General features: G+C 44.7%; 2 protein-coding genes across 2 annotated transcripts; one reads left to right on the top strand and one right to left on the bottom strand.

The window, feature by feature from the left end:
- The first annotated feature begins 1717 nt into the window (after positions 1-1717).
- On the top strand, positions 1718-4280 carry fbxl14a (F-box and leucine-rich repeat protein 14a). Its single transcript, XM_079743046.1, has one exon. The coding sequence runs from the start codon at positions 2326-2328 to the stop codon at positions 3520-3522; it is 1197 nt and encodes a 398-aa protein (XP_079599172.1). The 5' UTR covers positions 1718-2325; the 3' UTR covers positions 3523-4280.
- A 279-nt stretch (positions 4281-4559) lies between these two features.
- On the bottom strand, positions 4560-22412 carry erc1a (ELKS/RAB6-interacting/CAST family member 1a). Its single transcript, XM_079743811.1, has 20 exons — positions 22285-22412; positions 20649-21365; positions 20233-20421; positions 17485-17776; positions 16925-17052; positions 16701-16775; positions 16189-16344; positions 15908-16075; positions 15561-15728; positions 15306-15443; positions 14598-14738; positions 14081-14221; positions 13638-13831; positions 12203-12338; positions 11657-11788; positions 10429-10589; positions 9775-9922; positions 9144-9239; positions 7416-7601; positions 4560-7022 (listed from the first exon to the last, which is right to left on the bottom strand). The coding sequence occupies exons 2-20, from the start codon at positions 21189-21191 to the stop codon at positions 6885-6887; spliced, it is 3330 nt and encodes a 1109-aa protein (XP_079599937.1). The 5' UTR covers positions 21192-21365; positions 22285-22412; the 3' UTR covers positions 4560-6884.
- Between the last annotated feature and the right edge of the window lie 617 nt (positions 22413-23029).

Here is a 23029-nt window from a genome sequence, read left to right as displayed (position 1 = left end):
TGCCACGGTCACACACCATTCACACACAGCTGCTGGCCCACAGCTCTCCTGAAAAACAGATCTATGGGGAATATGTCACACACACACACACACACACATAAAAAAGCGTTAAAATAAAAACAAAACCTTTTATTTATTTACCCAATAGGAATATAGAAAGAACATGTATCTCTCTTTACTGTGTCCTCATCCAACCCAGCTGACTTCCTGACCTCTGACCTTATTTGAGCCACCTGACCATCGTTTTTACAAAAGAGGTGAGAGGTCACAAGCTTATCCCACACACTGCTGCAGCTGGGTTTTTCTGGGTAAATATACAAATGCAGAGCAGAACCCCATCAGGCCACATCAATCGCATCACAATCATTCCTGTCTATTATTATTATTTGCCACATAGATATTATTATCATAATCTATGTCACTTCTATATGCTAATTTAACAAGCATATGGCCAGGTCACCATGCATAAACCATAATTACATACACACATAATACATCACATGTAGAGCCCATGTGCGATTTACAGAACGCTGCTCATCCCAGGAGTGACCATGTGTATGTGTTTGTTTGTTTATTTGTGTGTGTGTGTGTGTGTGTGTGTGTGTGTGTGTGCGCGCGCGCGCGGGCGGGCGGGCTGTCAGAGGAGATCTAGTGAGAGTGGGCTAATTGGAGTTAATTCACCATCTGTTTGTGAGAGCTAGCAGACAGGGTCATTAGCAGAGACAAGTCCAGCCACAAGAGAAGCTAAAGGGGACTCATCCTCCCTCAGTCCCTCTGTCAGCATTTTGTTTCCACTGTTCTGACTCCCTTCTCACACCCTACCTCTTTTGTCTTTATTCTACTCTCTCTTTTTTTTTTTTACATACAATCCATTATCCCCCAGCGTCTCCCTCCTTTGTGATTAAAGTTATCATTGTTTATATTTTGTAAGTCGTTTTTGGTATTTTCGTTTTGTTTATCACCAATTATCGCCAATTATAACAATAATGATCTGAGCAGTTAAGGCATAGCGAGCTATGTGACGCTCATGTAGAGCTAAAGCTGAAGTGATGAACATGGTTTATCAAACCACTGCTGCCCTCTACTGGATATCCTCGGTGTATGTCAACCTATTTAATAGGATCCATGATGACAACAAGCACTACGCTATCCTACTTTACATACATTATACATTATAGGCCTTCGTATTAAACATCGCAAGACAAATTAAGCTATTAGGTAATACAATTACAAAACAAAAATAATAAAAGGCTTTGAATTAAATTAAATATCATTCAAGCATTATTTAGCCTGAAGTATTTCACATACCTGCGCGACTGCCGCGTTCTAAACGCATTGTTAGCTTGTTCGATGCAAGTGAATGGAGAGTCAAAACAGGCCGCTGACATACTCGACAAAAGAAAATACACTTTTTAAGTATTTGATAGTGGCGATGCGGATTTTAAGCGAAATATGCCAATATAATAATTATTTGTATTATTAATAGCAGTAGTAGAAGTAGTATTAATATGAGTGGGGCAATCATTCAAAGAACTTAGGAAGGAGCTAACCATTCAATTCAGATATGGGTTGAGGTTTAGAATGTATACGGCACTTTTCCAGAACCCTTCGTGTCCACTAGGGGGCAGCCAATCCCCAAGACCCGTCTGCCATTGGTTGGCTCGGTTCAACTGAATTCAACTCGGGCACTGCGGTGCGTACTGTGGATCCACGGGTACTGCTGAAAAATGGCCGGGGCCGCGATAGTTCCTTTTGTAACTCGCTAAATTCAAAATTATCGCAGTTACCTATTTTATCTCGGATTATAGAAAGAAGAGAAGGTGCGGACATTTTACACCTCTTTGATACAACATCGGTGACTTTTGCGTGATCGCGATTTATAAGTGGATCTGCGTTTGCTTGGATGAGGTTGTGACGCTTTCAACGATTTACAAGTTTGGTTAGCTGACGGCTAGGCTAGGCTATAGTTAGCCGATAATGCTATTAGCCTAGTTAGCACGCTTGCGAGCGTTTATTTTAACTACGTTTGACTTATCCGTATTTTATCTTTTAGACAGTTTCATAAACGTCGATTATTCTCATCTATATTCACCCAGCTTCGAGGCAAATGATGTTAAAGCGGGGCCCTTTGGTTTAGTGTAGTTGTTAGTCCGTCTAGCTAACGAGCTAATGTTACAAACAAGTAGTTGCTAGTTGGCTTGTTTGTGTGCTAGCTAACGTTAGCAACTTAACCTGTGTTGGCCAACCCACAGTTTCGGCAAGCTAACCCTAAATTACGGTCACTAACAAACTACTGCTGTGGATAGAGCCGCTGTGTCTGTAATCATGTTTGAAATGGAGACGCATATATCATGCCTTTTCCCGGAGATATTGGCAATTATCTTCAGCTATCTGGAAGTTAAGGACAAAGGACGAGTGGCCCAAGTTTGCGCGGCCTGGAGAGACGCATCGTATCACAAGTCTGTGTGGAGGGGAGTCGAAGCCAAGCTCCATCTCCGCAGAGCGAACCCGTCCCTGTTCCCCAGCCTCCAGACCCGGGGAATCAAGAAGGTCCAGATCCTTAGTCTGAGACGAAGTCTCAGCTACGTGATTCAGGGGATGCCGCAAATCGAAAGCCTTAACTTGTGTGGGTGCTTCAACCTCACGGACAACGGACTGGGACATGCTTTTGTACAGGATATTCCATCCCTGCGAGTGCTCAACTTGAGTCTTTGCAAACAGATAACGGACTCTAGCCTGGGCAGAATAGCCCAGTATCTAAAGAACTTGGAGGTGCTTGAACTCGGTGGATGCAGCAATATCACCAACACAGGACTGTTGCTTATTGCCTGGGGCCTCCACGGACTTAAAAGCCTTAACCTTCGCAGTTGCAGGCATGTGTCTGATGTGGGCATCGGACATCTGTCCGGCATGACTCGGAGTGCTGCAGAGGGCTGCTTATCTTTGGAGAAGTTGACTCTCCAGGACTGCCAGAAGTTGACTGATTTGTCCCTCAAACACGTCTCTAAGGGCCTGAACAAGCTAAGAGTGCTCAATCTCAGCTTCTGCGGAGGTATTTCAGACGCGGGGATGATCCATCTCTCCAACATGACCCACTTGTGCAGTCTGAACCTGCGGTCCTGTGACAACATCAGCGACACAGGAGTGATGCATCTGGCGATGGGGTCTCTCAAGCTTTCTGGCCTGGATGTATCGTTCTGCGACAAAATAGGTGACCAGAGCCTTGCTTACATTGCCCAGGGACTCTACCAGCTCAAGTCCCTTTCCCTGTGCTCGTGTCACATCAGCGACGATGGCATCAACCGGATGGTCCGCCAGATGCACGAGCTGAGGACTCTAAACATTGGACAGTGTGTGAGGATCACGGACAAAGGTCTGGAGCTGATAGCTGACCACCTGACCCAGTTGACGGGGATTGACCTGTATGGGTGTACAAAGATCACCAAGAGAGGGCTGGAGAGGATAACGCAGCTCCCGTGCCTTAAAGTGTTAAACCTGGGACTATGGCAGATGACAGAATAACACTTTTGTTGTGATTTTCTTGGGGGTTGGAGGGCGGTCTCTTTCAGTTGTGAGCATTGTTTTATACTGCGGAGATATATTGTACGGCGGTTACTGTCATGTTTGGGTTAAAACGCAGAGGTTACCAACATTAATCACTGGAAAAGAGCAGGTCCTCTGCGATGTCTCCTTGTTTTGATAGGGTTTCATTCCAGTCCACTGTCTTAGCAGTCTATAACTCGGGCCTACGTTAAGTTCTTAATAGCTAGCTACCTCACACTCATTTAAGAAACAGGAGTGCCTACTAAAATTGAAATTAAAACAAGACATCGCATTTTATTTGTCCTATTCCTTTGTTTTATACTGCGTACAATAATGCGTAAACACTTTCATTATTTGGAGAGAAATAAGACAGGACTACCTTGTGTGGAAGAACATTTTTGATAGAAAATGCCTTCTGTGGCCGATGTATTTTTCCTTATGTAAAACATATTTTTTTGTAACGAATGACTGTTGTCCAGAAAATTGTACTTCAAATTGAAGTGATTTGATTGTATTTTTCATTTATTTCTTTAATTTTATTATAGAATGTTTAGCGCAGTTTTGTATTCCTGCGGAATGCCAGATATCAGATATTTTTAAATGTTACTTTTAACAGTCGTATTGTGCAGAGCGGACATGCTTACCAGGAACAGCTGGCAATCTAATATGCAATATCTCAACGCACCAGTCCTTTTCCTCCTAAGGAGCTTCCACTATACCATAAAAAGTATGATTAAAAACAGTAATTTAACGTTTTTATATTCCTACTGTAGTAATATTTATGAATAAAGTGAGTTATGTTTCAATTAGCAGGTTGGAGTTTCTTTAGTCAAGAACAGGTTCTGGAACAGTAGTCAGAGGATTTCCCCAAAAAGAGCCATTTACTGAAATTTGCTATTAAGATCTCATGATTTACAATTTCAAAAGAAAAAGAAAATTCCAAGACTGATAAGATATATTTATTTACATACATACAAAATGAAAATACTCAAACATGTCTGTTTAGCTTTCTTTTTACATGGTTTGATTTCATAACACAAACAAGGCAGTACATTTCTCTTACAAACGTAGACATCAACAAAACGACATGACAATGAGGCAACAGTTAAGGCTTGGGCAGGAAAATGAAGGCCTAACAAAGAAGTGTTATTATTTTTGAAGGTGTGTAATATAGGTTAAATCTAACCCAGCTGACAAACTTTGGCCAGACCAGTTGATGTGGTTGGCTCAATTATTGTCTCCTCTTACGGATTATGAAACATTACAGACTCTTACATCTTTCAATACATTTAGAACTTGGACCAATATGCATCTTACACAACCTCCATTCCTAACAGACAGGCCACACTAGACACTTATTTTTGTACAGCCTTCTCAAATATAACACTAGGGTCAGGAAAAAGATTGGAATACGAACAAACTAAAAATATATTTTGGGGTAATGACATGTATAACTTAAAGAGGATAATGCACGAATACTACTTTTCCATCACATAATCACAGTCGAAACATCTGCAGTTCACGTATTGACACAAAAGGTTGTATTTTGACACATTTTCTCTCGACACTTGACAGCCATTTTATTGAGAGCAACTCACTCATGATTCTGTGCAAACATTCAATGCATATTCATATGGTTAACATTTTTATATATGTATATCTATAGATCATGACTTCTGCAATTCATGGCAGTACTGTCACACATTCTGTCTTGGAGACAAAATTATACAAACAAAAAGGACAACTGCAACGCTTTTAACTTGTCATATATATATTTTTTTAAAATGCAAATCATCCACTTAATCATCTATATCCATCCAGTCACTTAACGTGTTAATTATCAAGTTATTTACAAACTGATCTAAAAATTCAAAATCTGCCAAAAACGGACTTGCATGAGCTGTAAATGCCAAAGCACAATCAAAACATGAGCCCTGAAGATTAAACAGTACGAATCCCTGGTGGTATTAAGGTCAACCATTTTTCTGGAAATACAAGAAAGAACCCCAACTGGAACCTACACATGATTAGGGAGAAAAACCATAACAGGAACAACATCCCTCGCCTTTTCACAAATTCAAATAAAAACAAAAAACTAGGGCTTTTAAGTGGGGCTGATACAAAAAAACACTTTGTAGGAATTGTGGTCAAACGGTTACTAGGTTGGATGGAAAAGCAAACTCTTCCATCATGCCTTAGCAGCGCTGGTACAGAGGACTACACATCCCTGCATTAGGTCCACAACAGATCACTGTGCATGCTCCAAGGCCACTGGGACTCAACAACGTTGCATACCTCATAAAACACATGGACATTGTGTGCAAAAACTTCAGGAGTAAAATCTTTATTTAGTGACATTTAGTGCAGAGCTACAGCCTCGCTCTGATTTTCTTCCCTCTTTTAAATCTAGTGTGGGCTTCATGTGTTCTGTAGCATGGGCGTGCAGAGAGAGAGAGGGGGGGGGGGGGGGGGCTACAGTGGCCAGACTGCTGTCCCAACACACCCCGTGCACGCCCCTGACCTGTAGTGTTGCTTTTAACTGAGCCCAAACCCAAAACTCCAGTTAAATTAAATATAATTCTGGCAAGAAAAAGATCCAAATATCACAAGGGGACATTTGGAAAACATACTTGTTTTTGGTTTAAAGCATAGATTTGTGTTTCAGTGTTTAAATGATCATCTAAGAATATCTTGACTTCTGACTAGTCTCGACAGATAGTATAAATTACGATGAACAGCCACTGCTTCCTACGTAATACTTTAGGAACACAGGAAAATAATTGAAATGAACTATTAAAAAAAGATTAAATACAAAAGCCTCAAGCATCACATCACCAACACTCCGCCGAGAATCAGCCCAGATCTTCCCTCTTCTTAAGATCTAGAGGTCTCCCGTAGGACCTAGATGTCTCCCTTAGAGCCAATAGGTCTCCCCTAGGCCCTAAAGGTCTCCGTTATCTACTCACACACTGGAACACACGTACTGACTCAAAGAGTGACCGTGGACGACACCGCATGCCTCAAAACAAATTGTGCTCAACATTAACGCCATCATCCATAATCACGAGAGGAACAGTGGCGGCGAGGTGTATGAAGACGGGAACCCAGAACCTAGATTAGCCTCCAAGTTCTTCATCTAAATGTAGATAATAACCAGAAACACTCAGGGGAGACCCAGGAGAGGAAAGACATGTCCAGGCTTTTGGATGATCATCACTTTCCACCCCACACCAGGCCCCGGTTGACATTGGACGTCTCCGTCTACTGCCGCCGTGCTAGGGACTGAGCTCAAGGGTTTATCTGAAGCCTGAAGGAGGTGGGCCGGGATCGGGGTCAAGAGGTCAGCACGACTCTTCGAGCGCGTTGACGACCTGCTCCAGGATGTCAGGACAGTAGTCGGCGATCTGCTGCAGAACCACGTTGGCGTACTCCTGGAGCTCCCCGCTCTCCCTCTCGCAGACCTCCAGCTCCCCCTCCAGCTGGGGGAGAGAAGGACAGGTCAGAGGGAGGACTGGTGGGCGACAGCCAGGTGGGACTGCGCTGGTGCTTACACCATTAGTGCACCACAATGATCCATTGTTCCGTGGGACATTTGAAATGGTAGTAACTTGGGTAAAAGGTTAGGAAGGTTAGGAATGGGTGTCCCAGGTGTTCTCATCTAAAGAGAGCGGACGCCTGGTGTGTAGATAGCGCCGAGGAAGAACGGGTAGCATATCAGTTTTCAGTTTCTGCATATTTAGTAGATTAAGGGATAGTTCAGTTAATGCATAAAGTTAATATCAGGATCCAGGTACGAGATAAGAGTGTGGATCTGGGGGTACGCATCAACGACACCTCAGAAGGCTTGTGAAGCTGCCTGTGGCGAGCTGTACCTGGTCGAGGGTCATCTTCTTCAGCTCCTCCTCCCATGCTTGGGGGTCAGCATGGTGATAGTGGGAGGGCGGGGTGAGCTGGCTGAGGATGCTGGGGTCACGGTCGTGGCACAGGTCGGTCAGGTGGGCGATGTAGAGCTTGAGTTTACTGCGGTTCTGGGCGAGGGCTAACAGAGGGGGGATCACCTAGCCGAGAGTGAGGGTGAGAGAGGGAGAGAGAGGGTGAGGGGCAAAAACACACATTAATGAGGGGTGTTGAAGGAGAAAAAAGGTGAAAGGGCCGTCGTAGGGGTATAGAGATGAGACGTTGGCCATGTTTTTAGTCCCCTCCTTTGTAATGGGGTCAATGTGAATCAACAAAAGGTAACTGCACTCCAACTGAAATGGATTTAAAGAATGAAAGGAACACAATGAGAGAATGATAGCACAGCACAGCATGCAAACAGCCTCTCAGAAGGAGACAAACCATCACTCCTGCCCTACTGTCGAAGCCCTTGGGAACGTCAAACAGCGTATAAGCAGAAGGTTTGCACATGGGATCAAAGTGGCTCATCATGTTTATAAAATGGACGCCAGGTTGGGCATGCGTCATGAGAAAGTTGTGTGAACAAGGATAATAATAGTTCTTCATCTGTTTTGTGCAGCCGTAGAAACCATTCCTCTCTTGTAAGTAAGGTCTTAATGAAGGTGAGAAGTGTTTTGCGTAGAGATCAAGAAGTGAGTTTGCGCAAATGATTGAGGGGAGATTTGCTCAATGAGAGGCTGAATCTCTGTAGAACCACACCAAAATAATTCAGGCACCAATGATCAATGTCGATAACAAAAGAAAAGACAAGACGTCACAAGTTCACAACATCACAAAGAAAGAAAGTGGAAACGAGTGCAAAATTAATGAGAGTGAGGAAGGTGAACAAACATGCCACAGACACTGATGAAGAGACTTGACGAAAGTGTCTCTAGAGGTTGATTCTCACCCTGAACAAAATGGCTGAGAGAGAGAGGAAGGGAGGGGGCACAGGGCTGGCTATGCCCATATGCCCTCCTCGTCATCCTGTTAATAACAGGTTAAGCCATTCGCAGCATTGGGGAGGAACACTTCGTTAGTGCATGTAGAGAAGAGGACAATCAAGATTTTTTTTAACTACAACCTTAACAAACCCAAACCACCTTTTTGATATAAAAATAACCAGTTTTAGTTAAAGGGTTAGTGAATCAGATGTGTCAGCTCAAATTTGAAGAGATTTGAACGTCATGGAAACAACGAAACCAGATTCTGGGGCGGAGTGGAACATTCACAAACTGGTTTGTATTTTTATGCTACTGTGATAATTGTATTACGGTAATTTTTGAGTTATGTGGACAAAATGGCATTGATACTATGTTCATGATCAGAAAACACTAATTTGGGTCTGCTGAAACTTTAAGGAACCACTTAAAGTGTTTAAAAGATCATCTATCAATATAAATATTGAAAATCATAAAAATGTCACGTATTTCCTTCCCTGCTAGTATAGAACCTTATATCAGAATTGATTAATAAAGCCTAAACTTGTGTTACTTTCTAGATGATGTTGACATATTTAAGCAATCTGTACATGCATACCCATATAATGCTACTGGAACAATACAATACAACATACTCCGTTGTCTGTGCAGCGAATGGAAACAAGTTGTAACAGTGAAGCAGTAAAGGAATTGAGGGAGCTCAATGGTGGGAAGCTGATGTACCTGATCAGGAGAAGGTTTGTGATTGGTCTGATCAGGGGCCGTCTTCAAATGGTCATCGTCATAGTTATCTGCCATAAGCTTCATTCGATTCTGAGTCTGTAGGGGTAGCGGAACAGAAGAACAGTTAGAAAGAGGAGGAGCGTGAGGAATCAAATTTTATTCTGTCAAGATTAACACTTCCTCTTTGCTTTTGAAAGAAAGCTAAAGAAACTCCAGGTTTAAGTATTTTCTACAACGGTAAATACACAACGGATTAACTTTTGTTTTCTAATCTTCCTCCTCGTCAGAGTTAAACAAAGAAGCCGTTGTTTTCAGTTACAGTGAGCGGCTAAGATCACAATAATGTCGGACACACACTAAAACACTGCTCAATTGTTTACGTCACAGATTGATGCTGCATGCTCATTGGCCAGTGTGACAAATCCCCCCACTGTCTTCATACTACAAGACCCACAATGAAAATATAAAACATTGTGTGACGTCAAAGACGGGTAGGAATCACGGATCGTTGACCCTCTCCAGCCATACGACCCAATCAGAGCTTTTGACCACGCGATTGGGCTCCGACCCCACAAACAATAGGCTGTGAAGTCTTTCTAGTGGAGACGCAGGAGGCAGCATGTCAGCCTACCTGCTGTTTGAGCTGCTGCACCAGCCGGTCCTTCTCCCTTTTCATCTGCGCCACCTCGTCCTGAGTCTTCTTCTTCTTGGAGGAGGACAGCTCTAGCAGCGCGATGTGAGCGTCCTTCTCGCTAATGGTAGCCAACAGCGCCTCCTGTCTGTTGGGGCGGAGCATTGACCCAAGATACAATTTATACCCACACACCGGTAACAGGCCTCACCACGTATTTATTATTGATGGCAATCAATCTCCCAGTCCATGGGGGAGGGCCATAAGTGGCTGACATTTTATATTATGCAGGTGAAACATTAATAATCTACAGTATGTTCATTCTGACTTCAGGCCTGCGTGGGTGTGATTTTTCTATTTAAGGTGACATATTATACCACCAGGTGTGAGTGTGATTAGCCGTTTGGAAAGTCTGCCTCTTCTGACGTCACAAGTGGGCGTGTCCACCTAGGTGGACACGCCCACTTGTGACGTCAGAAGAGGCAGACTTTCACGGCTTGTAACGGCTAATCACACTCACACCTGGTGGTACAAAATGTCACCTTTACCCAGGCGGCTCTCGTTGAGATTAACACGTCTGTCACAAATCAGAAAGGCCCGGCCAGACAGCTGCAGCGCATGCGTTTGTGTGCGGGGGGGGGGGGGGCTCCTCACTTCATCTCCAGCACCTCCTCTAGGTGTTTCCTGCGCTCGGCCCGCAGGGTGGTCAAGTGGGACTCCTTCTCACACAGGGACTGCTGGGTGGAGGCCAGCTTGGCCCTCATGGAATCCAGCTCATGTTTCACCTTATCCATGGCCCCCAGGAGCTCCTCCATCTGGAACGCACAAAGATAGGGGGTCCCCGCTTTAGTAGATCACGGACCTCGCGTCCATGATGAAGTGGGACGAGGGGTGACATGGTTCGAGAGGGACGAGGGTTCCCTCGGCCATTCGCTTTTGATGGAATAAAAAGTGATTGTAGAACCGCTACAGCGTTTTGATACCAATTGATTTGCAAGGTGAATCAATTACCTCACAATGGTGTGTTGATCAGTAATGGGGTGGTATATACACACCGTATAGTTGAAGTAACAAGGTGGTTAATAGAGTTTAGTGCTGATCATTAACCAGGTAGTAAATATAATATAGTTGATACAATATTATTGATCACTAACAAGGTGCTGAGAACAGTATAGGGGTGTTGATTCCTGACAAACACAGCATTGTTTATCACCCACACAAATAGCCAAACTAGGTAATAGCCAAACTGTGGTAAACACAGTTTGGCTATTACCAACAAGGTGGTAAATCCAGCAGTAACATTGATCACTAATATGGTGAATAATACAGTATATTTTATAAATAACCAGTTGGTAAGTACAGCATAGTCTCTCACCAACGGTGATCACTAACGGTGGTCCATACAGTATATGTGGTGACAATGAAGATGGGAAATAATGCACAGCTGATCAATGACGAGTTGGTAATATAGTATATCTGCTCATGGGCCTGGGTTCGTACCTTGGACCACTGTAAGAGGGTGAGGTGAGACTCATGCATTGGTTTGAATGAGTGCATCTGACAGGCAATGTTCAACAGAGAGAGAACAGAGAGAAATTGAGAGGCCAAGACACAACAGAAAACTTAAGTCAGGAAAAAGGAAAAGAAAAAAGGGAACAGAGACGACAACCAAACCGGGGGGGGGGGGGGGGGAACTCCATAACATTTACATCCGAGTTGTTTTCCAGCAGTAAGAGTGCGTATAGAGGAGTGTTTAAGCCAGGAAAAATGTCACGGAACGCTGCTGCCTTACAGAATGTAGGAAAGTCAATCAGTGTTTGCGTGCGAGTGAGCGCGTCTCTAAAGCGTGCGTGCAGGTCTGAGCGCGTGCAGAGGCGTGTACCCTCTTATCCTGCAGGCAGCGGGCGGACTCCTCCTGGGCCAGCACCATCTCTCTCTCCGCCGTGATCTGCACGCTCTCCCTCAGAGCCTCCTCCAGCTCCTCGATGCGCTCCGCCTTGTGCCGCAGGGAGTCCTGCACCGGGGGGGGGGGGGGGGGGGGAGGGAGGTCACAGGGAGCTCACCGCACAAGGGCAACCCCTCAGAGGGTGGGGGGGGGACCCTATGAGCACGAAGGCAGCCCGCTCCGTGTCATTTCATGAAACACCTCTTTAACCAGCATACAGTGATGGTTCCATCTTCATGAGTCTTTTATTTCATCTTTTCTGTTTATATGGAGCGCCTGGAAGGGTTTTGTGGCCGGCATTCAAGGCCCTGGCCCCAAATCATCATCAGAGAGAAGTACAAAAGAGATTTCTGCAAGTATCGTGAAGCAACGACAACAACGCAGTATTGTTGAGCGTGACCAATGTTAAGAACACGAGGACATAACATTGTTAAGACCAACGTTAAGGCCATTGCTCGCAGCCCTCCAGCAGTACTCCTCTACCTTGACCTGTTGGGAGCTCTCCGACATGTTGTCCTCCCTCTTGCGCGCCTCCTCCATGAGCCGGGCGTTGCGGCTCTTCTCCACCTGCTCCTTGTGCTTCAGCGACGCCACCTTCTTGGACTGGTCCTTCATCTGCCTGCAGCCACGCCACATGCAACACACACACACACATTAAGAGGCGTGTACCCAGAGTCGAAGAGGTGGCTATTGTCTCTCCTTTTCCCAGGTTTTACATTTTTCCATCCTCTCCAGTAACGGGATTTGATCCCTATGCATATTTGCTGTTACAGCAGTTCTGCTAACGCCGTGTGTAGTGAGCAGAAGGCTGTTATGTTTTAATCAGCTCAATAACAGTAAGTGGTTACAGTTATTCAGACCTCCTCGATTCCCTGCAAGGGCCATAAACACATCACTTTTAGAAAGCTGTTAGCTACACCAGGGCTGCAGCCACTATGATATAGGGTTCAGGGTAAGGAATGTCGTCTCATCTTAGCTAGGTCCTAAATCCCTGATGTCTTAAGAGACAACGATTAAAATGCTAAACAGAGCTGGGTTTCTGCCATCTGCCTGTAGAAAATAGTAATAAACACACATTTATTATTATTATTTTAAATGGTTCCAAATGAAACAAACCTTTACAGAAAAAAAAATCCTTCAACTGATCATGAAACTGGAAAGGTAGAGAAGGAGGCGACTGACCCCTTTAAAAGTACGACATCAAAGAGAGTTACATGGAGGTCAAGCTGTGCGTGTGAGGACAAGTCCGAGGCCCCCAGTGGGGATACAGAAGGAGAGAAAGTAGCTGGGCACAGTGAGAGAGCAAGAGCGAGAGAATTCCTCTCAAAAAAGGTGAAGAGAAGGAGAAACAGATGTGAATTACTAACCTGGAGGCCAGACTGGGAAGATGAAAGCATGTCCAGTGAAAAATGAGAAGGAAGGAATGAGAAAGAGAAACAGAGTGAGACACCAGAGAGAGAGAGGAGAGAAGGCATCATCCGACCGTTTGTGGAGCTCCCTCAAGAAGCTCCTCCAACACTCACAATGAAAACATATATTTCATCTTCATGTTTTTACATTCAGTAAAACAAAACTCAATTAAGGCTTAGTTATGGTTCCACGTCGACGCAATGCAAGGGGGTTTACAGGCCCATTACGTCCACCACAAGGGTCTGACGTGCGACTCCCAAAAATTACAGCCTTAAGTCGAGGTGACACAGCAAAAAGGGCTGTGATTGGTCCGCTAACTAAAACCCGACGCAGAACCCAAAACAGGTTCACGACTGCTTTGAAGCGTCTGCGTGGTCTACGTGGAACCATAACTAAGCCTTTATGGTGTAAAACCTCTCTTTTTAAACGTACACAAAATGACACAGACAAAGTATCAGGAAACCTAGACAGAAGTCAGAACAAAGATACATTTCCCCGCTCCACTCACTTCTCCAGCTCGTTGATCTTCTTGTCCTTGTCGTTCTTCTCGTTCTCCATCTCCCTCAGGATGTCGAGCAGGCGGTCCACCTCGGCCTGCGCCTTCCCTGAGTCCTCCTTGTGGCGGGCCACCTCCTCCTCCAGGGAGCTGATGCGCTCGGCCAGCTCCGTGTTGGCCAGGGCCTCCAGGGCAGCATTCTTGGCCTGGTGGAGGACCAGCAGGAGCCCATTACAGTCAACCAGCAGGGACTGGGCAGTCCACCAATCCAGTGACACGAGGCCAGGCCTGCTTTTTACCACTACCAGGTGAGCTGTGCCTGTTCTGATTATAGCTCTCGGAACGGCCAATGTCAATGCCAATCGCACCGACTCTGCCACATGGATTGAGTTGAGCAACAAGCTAATATGGTCACAGTTTCATTCATTCATCACAGACAGCTGCTGGGGTCTCACCCTCTTAAACTGGCTCTCCAGTTTATGACACTCCTCCTTCTTCTGCTCCAGATTGATCTCTAGACTCTTCAGCTTGGAATCCTTCTTCAGCCCAGAGGAGGCCAGTGATGAGGCATGTTCCTTCAGGTCCAGCAGAGAGGTCTGCATAGTATTCATGAGATTTAACAAGCATTACAACCATGTCAACAACGACCAAGTCATTAAATGGAGACCCTCACACGTTTTAAGCATCAATAATATAATTTCACATGAGTCAACAGAGTCATTTCTCTTCCATCGATACAGTTTCTTAAAATGCATTCAATGATTAACGTGGCATCAAGTTATTAAAAAACACATCACGTACTTTGGGCAATCTGAACGAAAGGGTACATACTGTGTGTCTGTAAAAATAGACACTGAATGCGTGTGTTTGTGTGAGATGGTTCATGTGAGTGTGTGCGTGTGTTCATGTGAGTGTGTGCGAACGTGCTTGTTTTTTTCCTGTGAGAGCGCGGGCGTGCATGTCATCTCTCACCTCTCTGTCGGACAGGTCTCCTTGGAGAACGCTCACCCTCTCCTTCAACTCCTTCAGCTCCTTCTTGTTGCAGTCCAGCTCTTCACCCTTCTCCCGGTCGTCCCGGTCTCTCTGCTCCTTCAGCCGCTCGATGATACGCTCCTAGTGGTGCAGCGAAAGGCCATTATTATTTTATTTTTTTTTCACTTAAATCTTTATTGCAAAACTCACATAGACAGTCAACAGTCAAAAATAAAAAAATAATACAGTAAACAAAAGACAAAACAAAAACCAAACAAAAAGTTCGGCTTGGGAGTCATATTTCTAGCAGTTCTTCTTTTCTCTTCGTGTCTTCATCTAAGCAATTTGATCCTGTCTACATTCCTCGTCGCCAGTTTTGGTTCTGAATATTGTCCATTTCTCCCACTTTTCTTCAAGCTGTGCTTGTTGTAGCCTTAGGCGGTGTGTCAGTTTCTCCATAACATAGATTTCCTCCACTACGCCCATCCACTCTTCCTTACAAGGAGGCTCTACCTTACCCCATTTCCTAGTTATAGCCGCGAAAGGCCATTATTAAGTATATCCAAATGACACACAAAGGTTCTTAAAGATCAACTGTCTTCTTTTGGGATCAAACCCCAAATCTTTGATTGGATGTGCATGGCCACAATTGCACTGCCAAACGTTTTCATTAAAATCATCATCAATGTATTTCCCCCAAACACGCACCTTCTCAGCGAGGGATTCCTCCAACGTGGTGAGGGCGGTATCTGTGTTGGAGGTATCTGCCTGCAGAGACTTGACCCTCTCTTTCAGGCTGCCCATCTGCTTCTCCTTGTCCCGAAGCTGCTCCTGCAGGTTCTCAATCTATGGGCAGCAGACAAGCAGAACCAGAGTCAGCCTTTCTCCCCTCCCTCTGCAGTCCAATGCAGAGGCGTTTCACTTCTCTCTGGTGGGGAACACAGATGTACGGGCCTCACTCACCTTCTTCTGTAGGACATTGACCTTGCGCTCCTTCACCTCCAGCATGTCCTTGAGGTCGTGGATCTCCCCGTTCAGGGTGCCCTTCTCCTCAGACGTCTCCTGGATCTGCTTGGTCTTCTTGTTGAGCGTGGCTTCCTTCTCCTCCAGACGTAGGCGGAGGGCGTCCACCTAGACCAGAGCCCCAAGAACAAGGGTTCACAGTCAGACACACTTAGGGGTGTTTGCAGTGAAGCCTATTCTTCATGCCATTCCCACCCCTTCTCCCTACTCTCTACCCGGTCTCTCTCCATTGAAAAGTGATGAGGTATAATATGGAGGTATTGTAGTGCACTGGATAGAGGCCACACCTCTGTCTGCAGGATCGCAGCCCTCTGCTCCTTGGCGGTCAGCGACTCCTTGAGAACCTCAATGTGCTGCTTGCTGTCTGAGAACTGATTGGTGAGGGTCTCCAGCTTGGTCTGCAGGCCCAGCATTTCTGTGTCCTTCCTGGACAGGTCCTGCTTCACCTGCTCCATCTGGAGAGGGTCAAACAAGGAAGGTGCTACGTCAAATCTTTTATTCAACTAACACTGCAAGGTCAGAGCATGGGGCTGCATTTCTTTGAAGCAAAGTAAGCCCGGCGGCGTACCTTGTTCTTCATGAACTTGGTGTGGCTGCGGTAGACCTCCATCTGCTTCATCTCCTCCTGGCGCTCCTCGCAGCTCAGCAAGCCGTTGGACTTCAGCATCAGCATCTCCTCCTCCATGTCCCGCAGATTGCGCTCCATGGAGATCAGCTTAGCATCCTGACGAGCCGCACGGAAGACGGGTTCAGCCGAAGCACAGGCAAAACAAAAAAAAAATAAACAGTTGTGAGCTTTTGCACAATGGGGATCTCAAAACTAAATTTGGGTCCTGAAACGTGATCCAAGAATGTATGCATCATTAAAACCCCGAAGGGAAAGACTGCAAGCCGCAAACTGAGTTCATGTGTGTTATGGGTATACAGAGCCTTCATCTAATAAGGAGAACATTTGTACCAATAACAGCGATGTAGGGCGTTGAAACCAAAACATGATTGATCAAATCTCATCCCCTTGTATGTTGACCCGCCCTCGTGTCCTGTAAGATCCACTCTGGTCCACATGGTCTCTGACCTCACCTTCATGTCGATGACCGTCTGGAGGGCCTTGGTCTTGGTGGACTCAGGAGTCCCCTCGTACCGACGGTGTAACTCCTGGTTAAAGGTGGAAGGAGTTGAATATGGCGGGCTCGGTGATGGAAATGGGCCCACATTAAAGAAGAGATCTCGCGACAAGGAGGCGACGCAAGAAGCCAAGCCAAAGCCATTATCGTTGCCCCCCTCTGGGTCGATGTGGTCCTTACCTCTCTCAGAGCGCAGACCTCTCGGTCTCTCTGCTCCAGCAGACTCTCTAGGTGGTGTCTGTGCATCTCTGCATCCGCCAGCCTCCTGGTCCGCTCCTGGTCCTCCTCCGAGACTTTGGCGGATGGACCTGGTTCATTAAACCCGGGTCAACAGTCACTAGGTCATTCACCGCCTCAGTTAGCTCCTTAGGTGGCCAGGTAGTTCAACCAATATGTTACATTCAATCAGTTAACAGAACAAATAACAGCCACAGGCTTATGAACTGAAGGTTACATAAAGAAGTGGACAAGACCAACTGCACTGTGTTGGACCATCCGGAACACTAAAACAATAGTCAACCAAATATTGACTGATGTCAATATATATATGTATACCTTCGCTAGCTAACTAGCTAGGGTTTATTGCATTTCTCTATGTTCTCATACACACACACTTACACATGTTTGAGCTTTAAGCAAAAAAAAAAAGAGAAAACATTCAGACTAAAATAATTGCTGGATACGCACTACCATCGTCTGGTTCTTCAGAATCCTTCTGCCACATCATGTCGTCGGCTCACCTTTGCTCTGCAGCATCTCAAGGAGCTTCTTGATGGACTCGTCCCTGGCACTCATGGTCTGCTTCTGGGTGTCGATCCTCAGCTCCATCTCCTCCAGGGTCTTCCTCAGCAGGAAGAGCTCCTTGGCCTGCCGCTCGTGCTCCGTGTGCAGCCGGCGGTAGTTCTCCTCGGTGGGCTCCGCCACCAGGGCCAGATCCCGGCCGTGGAGGGCCGGGTCCTGCTGGAGCAGCTGGTTGAGATCCCTCTGGACCCGGAGCTCATCCTGGAGGGCCTGCACAGTCATCTGGAGATGCTGATGACGACGTGGAAGAAGAAGAAGAAGAAGAAGAAGAAGAAGAAGAAGAAAACATTTATGAATATACCACAATGGTCAGAAATGAAAAGCTGCCTATGGCTGGTTGGGGGAATGGAAATTCATCAGCATCACACCCCCATCACACAAGTCAGTCACAGAGGACCAGCGAAGAAACAGGCTCTCATGTAAAGGGGCCTAGGTGGAATATTGGCTTACAACTGCTCTAAAAATCAGCATCTCATTATCAACGAGGATTTAGTGAAGGCTTAATCTTGGATGCCTTGTAGACAGTCTTATATTTCATGCTTCGAAGAAACACAAGTGGTGAAACACAATCAGCCCTGTGTTGAGTTGCATCGTTTGTGGCATTCGGAGCCATGGGCACTTGTCTGCGCTACATTGATAGAATGACTTGTACTGTTCTGTGCTGTGTAGTGAAATCCAGCTGTGAGCCTTTTTAGATGAACAAAGAGGGAAGTCAGTGTCTGCCTCCGCTTCACCCACGTCGTCCTTCTTAGACAAATCCATTCCTCCTCTTCTCCCAGCATCATCTTCTTCTCCTCCTTTCCCTCTGTCCCATCTGCCTCACTAATCCACACCCTCCATCACGCTTGCCTCTCTCTCGCCGTCTCCCTCTTCACACTAACCATTCGTGTTCATACACCTCCCCCTCCACATGATAAAGGTTGACTCACTGCCGTGAATGCATTGATCCTCCGGTATGACCTCGCACACACACACCTTTCTCTTGCTGATTATATTCTCATGTATTCTTCCTGCTGACAGAGGAAGGTGTTTTCAGCTAATTAAATGAGAAGCCCCATATAAATCGATTATAACCGCCATCATATACAGTGTAGCAATTATTTAGACCATGCTCACAAGAGAAGTAAAGGGTTGGACAGACATAGAACGAACAAGGATGTCTGAATGACATCTCATGAGCACCTATGGATCAACATTTTCTGATTCTGAACGTCTTCTGTCTTAGTAAATTCCTCCTCTTTCACCATGCTTTCCTAAAGGGTGTCCATGAGGCAGAACGCATAACATACATTTGGCTACGTCAGAAAGCCTTTAGAGAGCATCCCCTGATAATAATTAGACAAGTAGCAGCCCTGCTTCAGCAGTAAACTAAACTTGACGGTCATTTCACAACAAGACATGTTTGGTCATACAGCTCTCATCACAGACAATGATGGGAACGTAGGTCTTTATGGGAATGGGATGTTCCCATAGTGAATGAGGGAGGGAGTGAGTGCCACTAGCAAATATAAGAATGCAAAGCAAGAACACACACTTAATTGGAAGGGGTAATTAGCCAGATGACTGTGTGTGCAGTTCTGTTGTGTCTGTTGTGTTGCACGTGTGTGTTCCTGTGTGTGTGGGAGGAGAAGTCTAGCAATGAAAACATCTTAAAATTAGTGCACCCAATTATTAGCCTTGCACTAGCCGACCATTACAGGGAATTAATCGGCAGTGTGATTGTGTTAATCAGCACAGGCAAACAGCTTATTATACATGCTTGCCCGTCCACTCCGGCACAGTCACAAGAAGATAAGCCCCTTTAGCTGCAAAGGGGCTATCACCTAGACATAGATTTGCTTTGGACATAACTAAAGTCAAAGGATCATGGAAAGAAGGGGTTGAACTCCATACCCGAAAAATGTGGTTAGCAACTAGGAAGCTAGTCAATGTATTCTTAAGAGACAACTAAATGTTTTCATATCAGTTAGACTTATCTTAAGTAGTCATTACTTCTGATCCAACCACCTTTAAGCACTCTGACTTACCAATTACATCTACAGTAAAACAGCATCAACAAGAATAAATCTCAATTAAGGCAGGGAAATAGTGACATTTTGAAATGTAAAATTCATCATGTCACCAATGCTGCACCTTTCAACAATTTTATATCCATAAGACCAATAGATATCCAGATTTTTGATTATGTAGCATTTAAATGTTTCTGTAAGTTGCTTTGCTCGATACGGAACTAATGCAGGCATTACACTTTCACCCTGTAATATGTAAGGCATTATTTTATAGTGACACGTAAAAGGATTAGCTAGAGGGCTTGATGCTGCAACTAACCTTTGTATTGTGTGAAATGATCATGGTTATAATACAATTATTATCTTCAATGTTTTGATAAAGTATCAAGCCAAACAGCTAACTGCTTATAGTTTCACAAATGCTAATCCTGTTGTTTTTTTCTTCCCTTCGGTTTACTATAAAATGTATACTTCACTTTCTGGGCGGCTCTTCAGATTATCACTATGGACTCAGTAGCAAATCATAAAAAGGCAGAATGAATTAATTTCAAGGAAGAATACATTGTAATACACATGAATATGCATAAATTAATGTGAAATCTTCAATGTGAAACCTTAACAATCATATGGTAAAATGTCTTGCCTAAACATTTAATCAAGTAGAGCCACAAGACACACCTGTGTTTCGTCCTGAATGATGCGGTATTGTTCCTTCCACACAGAGATCTTGGACACCTCATCTTTCCGCAGAGCTCGTTCCTTCTTCAGCTCGGGGCTCCAGAAGGTTTTGATGGAATTCATGGAGGAGCTTAGTTTGCTCTCCTTCATTTCAACCTCTCTGAGCAGCAGTTCGTTCTCACGCAATACCTGACAGAGTAGCACAGGTTAGGAACAAACACAGCAACCCAACTGGACATAAAGCCACCTAATTCCTATTCTGACTAAGAGCATTACAGGCTAAATTACCAATGAAAAATAAAAGCTCATCAGGAACATCTCCAGGGGAAAAAATTCAGTCCTCAAATCTGCCCTAACGGCAGTCTCTCAAACCGTTATCAGCTCAAAATATCTTGAAGGACTCTGATAAACCTTACCTCCTTGAGTTGAGCCTGTAGGTCCAGTATGGTGTTATCCCTGGCCTGTCTCAGAGAGTGGGGCACAGTGGAGGCCATATGGTGGTCCCCAAAAGCAAGTGCATCGCCGCTTATCATCCCACCAGGAAGCAATGGATTTGTGGGCACTGAGGTGGCAATGTTGGGGGTGCTGGCTGCCACGCCTCCACTGTTGCTGCTCCTTGAGCCGTAGGTCACCCTTTGTCTCCCCATAGTCGTCATCGTCCCACCGCTCTTTGGGATGTGGTCTGTCATGCCAACCTCATTGTCACTCAGGTACATTGGTCCTGAAGTTGCATAAGCCGCATTGAGGGACTGGATGTTCTCCATGGAAAGGGTCTTTCCTCCAGGACCTCCAGGGCCGCCTCCACTACCACCTGTACTGTTGGTGCGACGGTGGCCCATTCGTGGGGAGCGAGGAAGGCGAGGTGAACGGCCAGATCCCTGGTTAGTGCTACTTCCTCCATCTCTTCCACCACTGTGGTTGGCCTCCCCCCTGCCAACAGAGCGGGCACTGCCATACATCTTCTGCTAAATAGAAGAATGGAACTCTTGGAATGGAAGATCTAAAGCTTGACTGATGTTTCCGTAAATAGTTTGGTTTAAATCGTAGACTTTATATTTCAACAAGAAACAACCGGTAATATTTTGTCTTCCAACCAAAGCTGCCTTTCAGTGATCCAAACGTATGTCACCAATCTGTATATGTAAGAGAGAAATCAGAAAGAAAAATAATGACATTTGCCGTTTAATGCGGTAAGGTAGTTTCACATGCTATGGATAGAGAACAGAACTGAAATCAGTCGATCACACAAGTTCAAAACGCAGAGATACCTAAAGTGTAATTTTGGTCTTATCACTACAATATCTTGCCAATATACATTACAGAGAAAATGCGATTCCCATTTCCCAGGGCGTCCAAAATAAATTGTTTGGATAAAAGGATAACGAATTTCGACCAAACACCACGAAAACGTTATGGAGCATTTAACTTCAGTGACCGTCTTCGTGGCCTAGCTAGTAGTGCTAACATCCAGCTAATGTTACCATACAACGGCCTAGGTTAGAACGGGTCAAATGCGCTTTTAAATACCCCAAACATGGTTGACACAAAATGCATCCGTAACATTTCAGCAGTGTACGGGGGACGAATGTGTGTCGAGGCGGATTAAAAACTGGATTACAGTCGCTCAGTGGAAGAAATCGTTCTCTGAGCAATTCGTCTGAGCATGGACATAAAACAGACTACACGATACATTTTCCTTCATGTGCATGTGAAAATGTATTTTCTTGTTTGATAGATATTGTGCAAACGTTTGCATTTCTGTAACAACGTAATGGTAACGTACACAGGTTTTGCCATGGAGACACCCAGTCCTTTTCCGTTTGTCCTCCCGATTAAAGAATCCATTTAAGATAGCGTTACGCTACATTTTCAAACTACCCACTTACATGGTTTATTGCGAAATTATCGATGAGACTGACAAAATATTAACTGACGGGTTCCACTCGATAAGTTATTTTTCTGTATGTGGCAATTCCTCGTAATTTTGTGGTCAGGCAGAATCACATTTTTCTCGATAACACAATAGCTTGTAAGAAATTCTGTCAAAACTACCTTATTGTCTGTCCTGTAGAGGTCAATTCGGCGTCTGTATAGAATCGTGTGACAAATTGAAATCAGGAACACAAACGGTCATTTTCTCTTAGTTATTCGTTATATAGCTATCATATTTTCCCATCTTTTTACCAGCAGTACCAGCGGCTCTGGAGAGCCAAGGCGCTTCAGTGACGTCAAACACGCGATGCGCGTTCACTACAGTCATCGCCACGCTTGGATTTTAGGGCGAGTCACGCGCAATATTTGTAACACGCACGCCGAAAATAAATATCATTTTTTCACTGTGTGTGTGTGTGTGTGTGTGTGTGTGTGTGTGTGTGCATATATATTGATCAAATATGAGCCAATGAAATATTGAGATATTGAAACTATGCCAGCAGAGAGCACTGTTTACTCAAACATATTTTTACCTGATCCTGGATAATTCATTTACTATATTACTTTGCCCTGACCAACAGTGAATAAGCACACGTTTACTAATCCTACATTGATGTTATTAAATTAATGATCAAGACATCGAGTTAATTAATATGGGAGGGCTGAAGGGCTGAATATGTGCATCTGTGAACTGTTTGTTGTGAATATATAAAAGGTCGATAGATAGTTCAATGTGATAATCTTAATATATCTATATATATACATATACAAACATACATATGTACGTATATATATATATATTTATACAATATATATATGGCAATAACATGTGCGTAGGAAGTAAAGGAATACACCTGTGTCTAGT

Source organism: Pollachius pollachius, assembly GCF_949987615.1.
Source record: "Pollachius pollachius genome assembly, chromosome: 9".
Lineage (NCBI taxonomy): Eukaryota > Metazoa > Chordata > Actinopteri > Gadiformes > Gadidae > Pollachius > Pollachius pollachius.
This window is presented reverse-complemented; position numbering and strand designations above follow the sequence as displayed.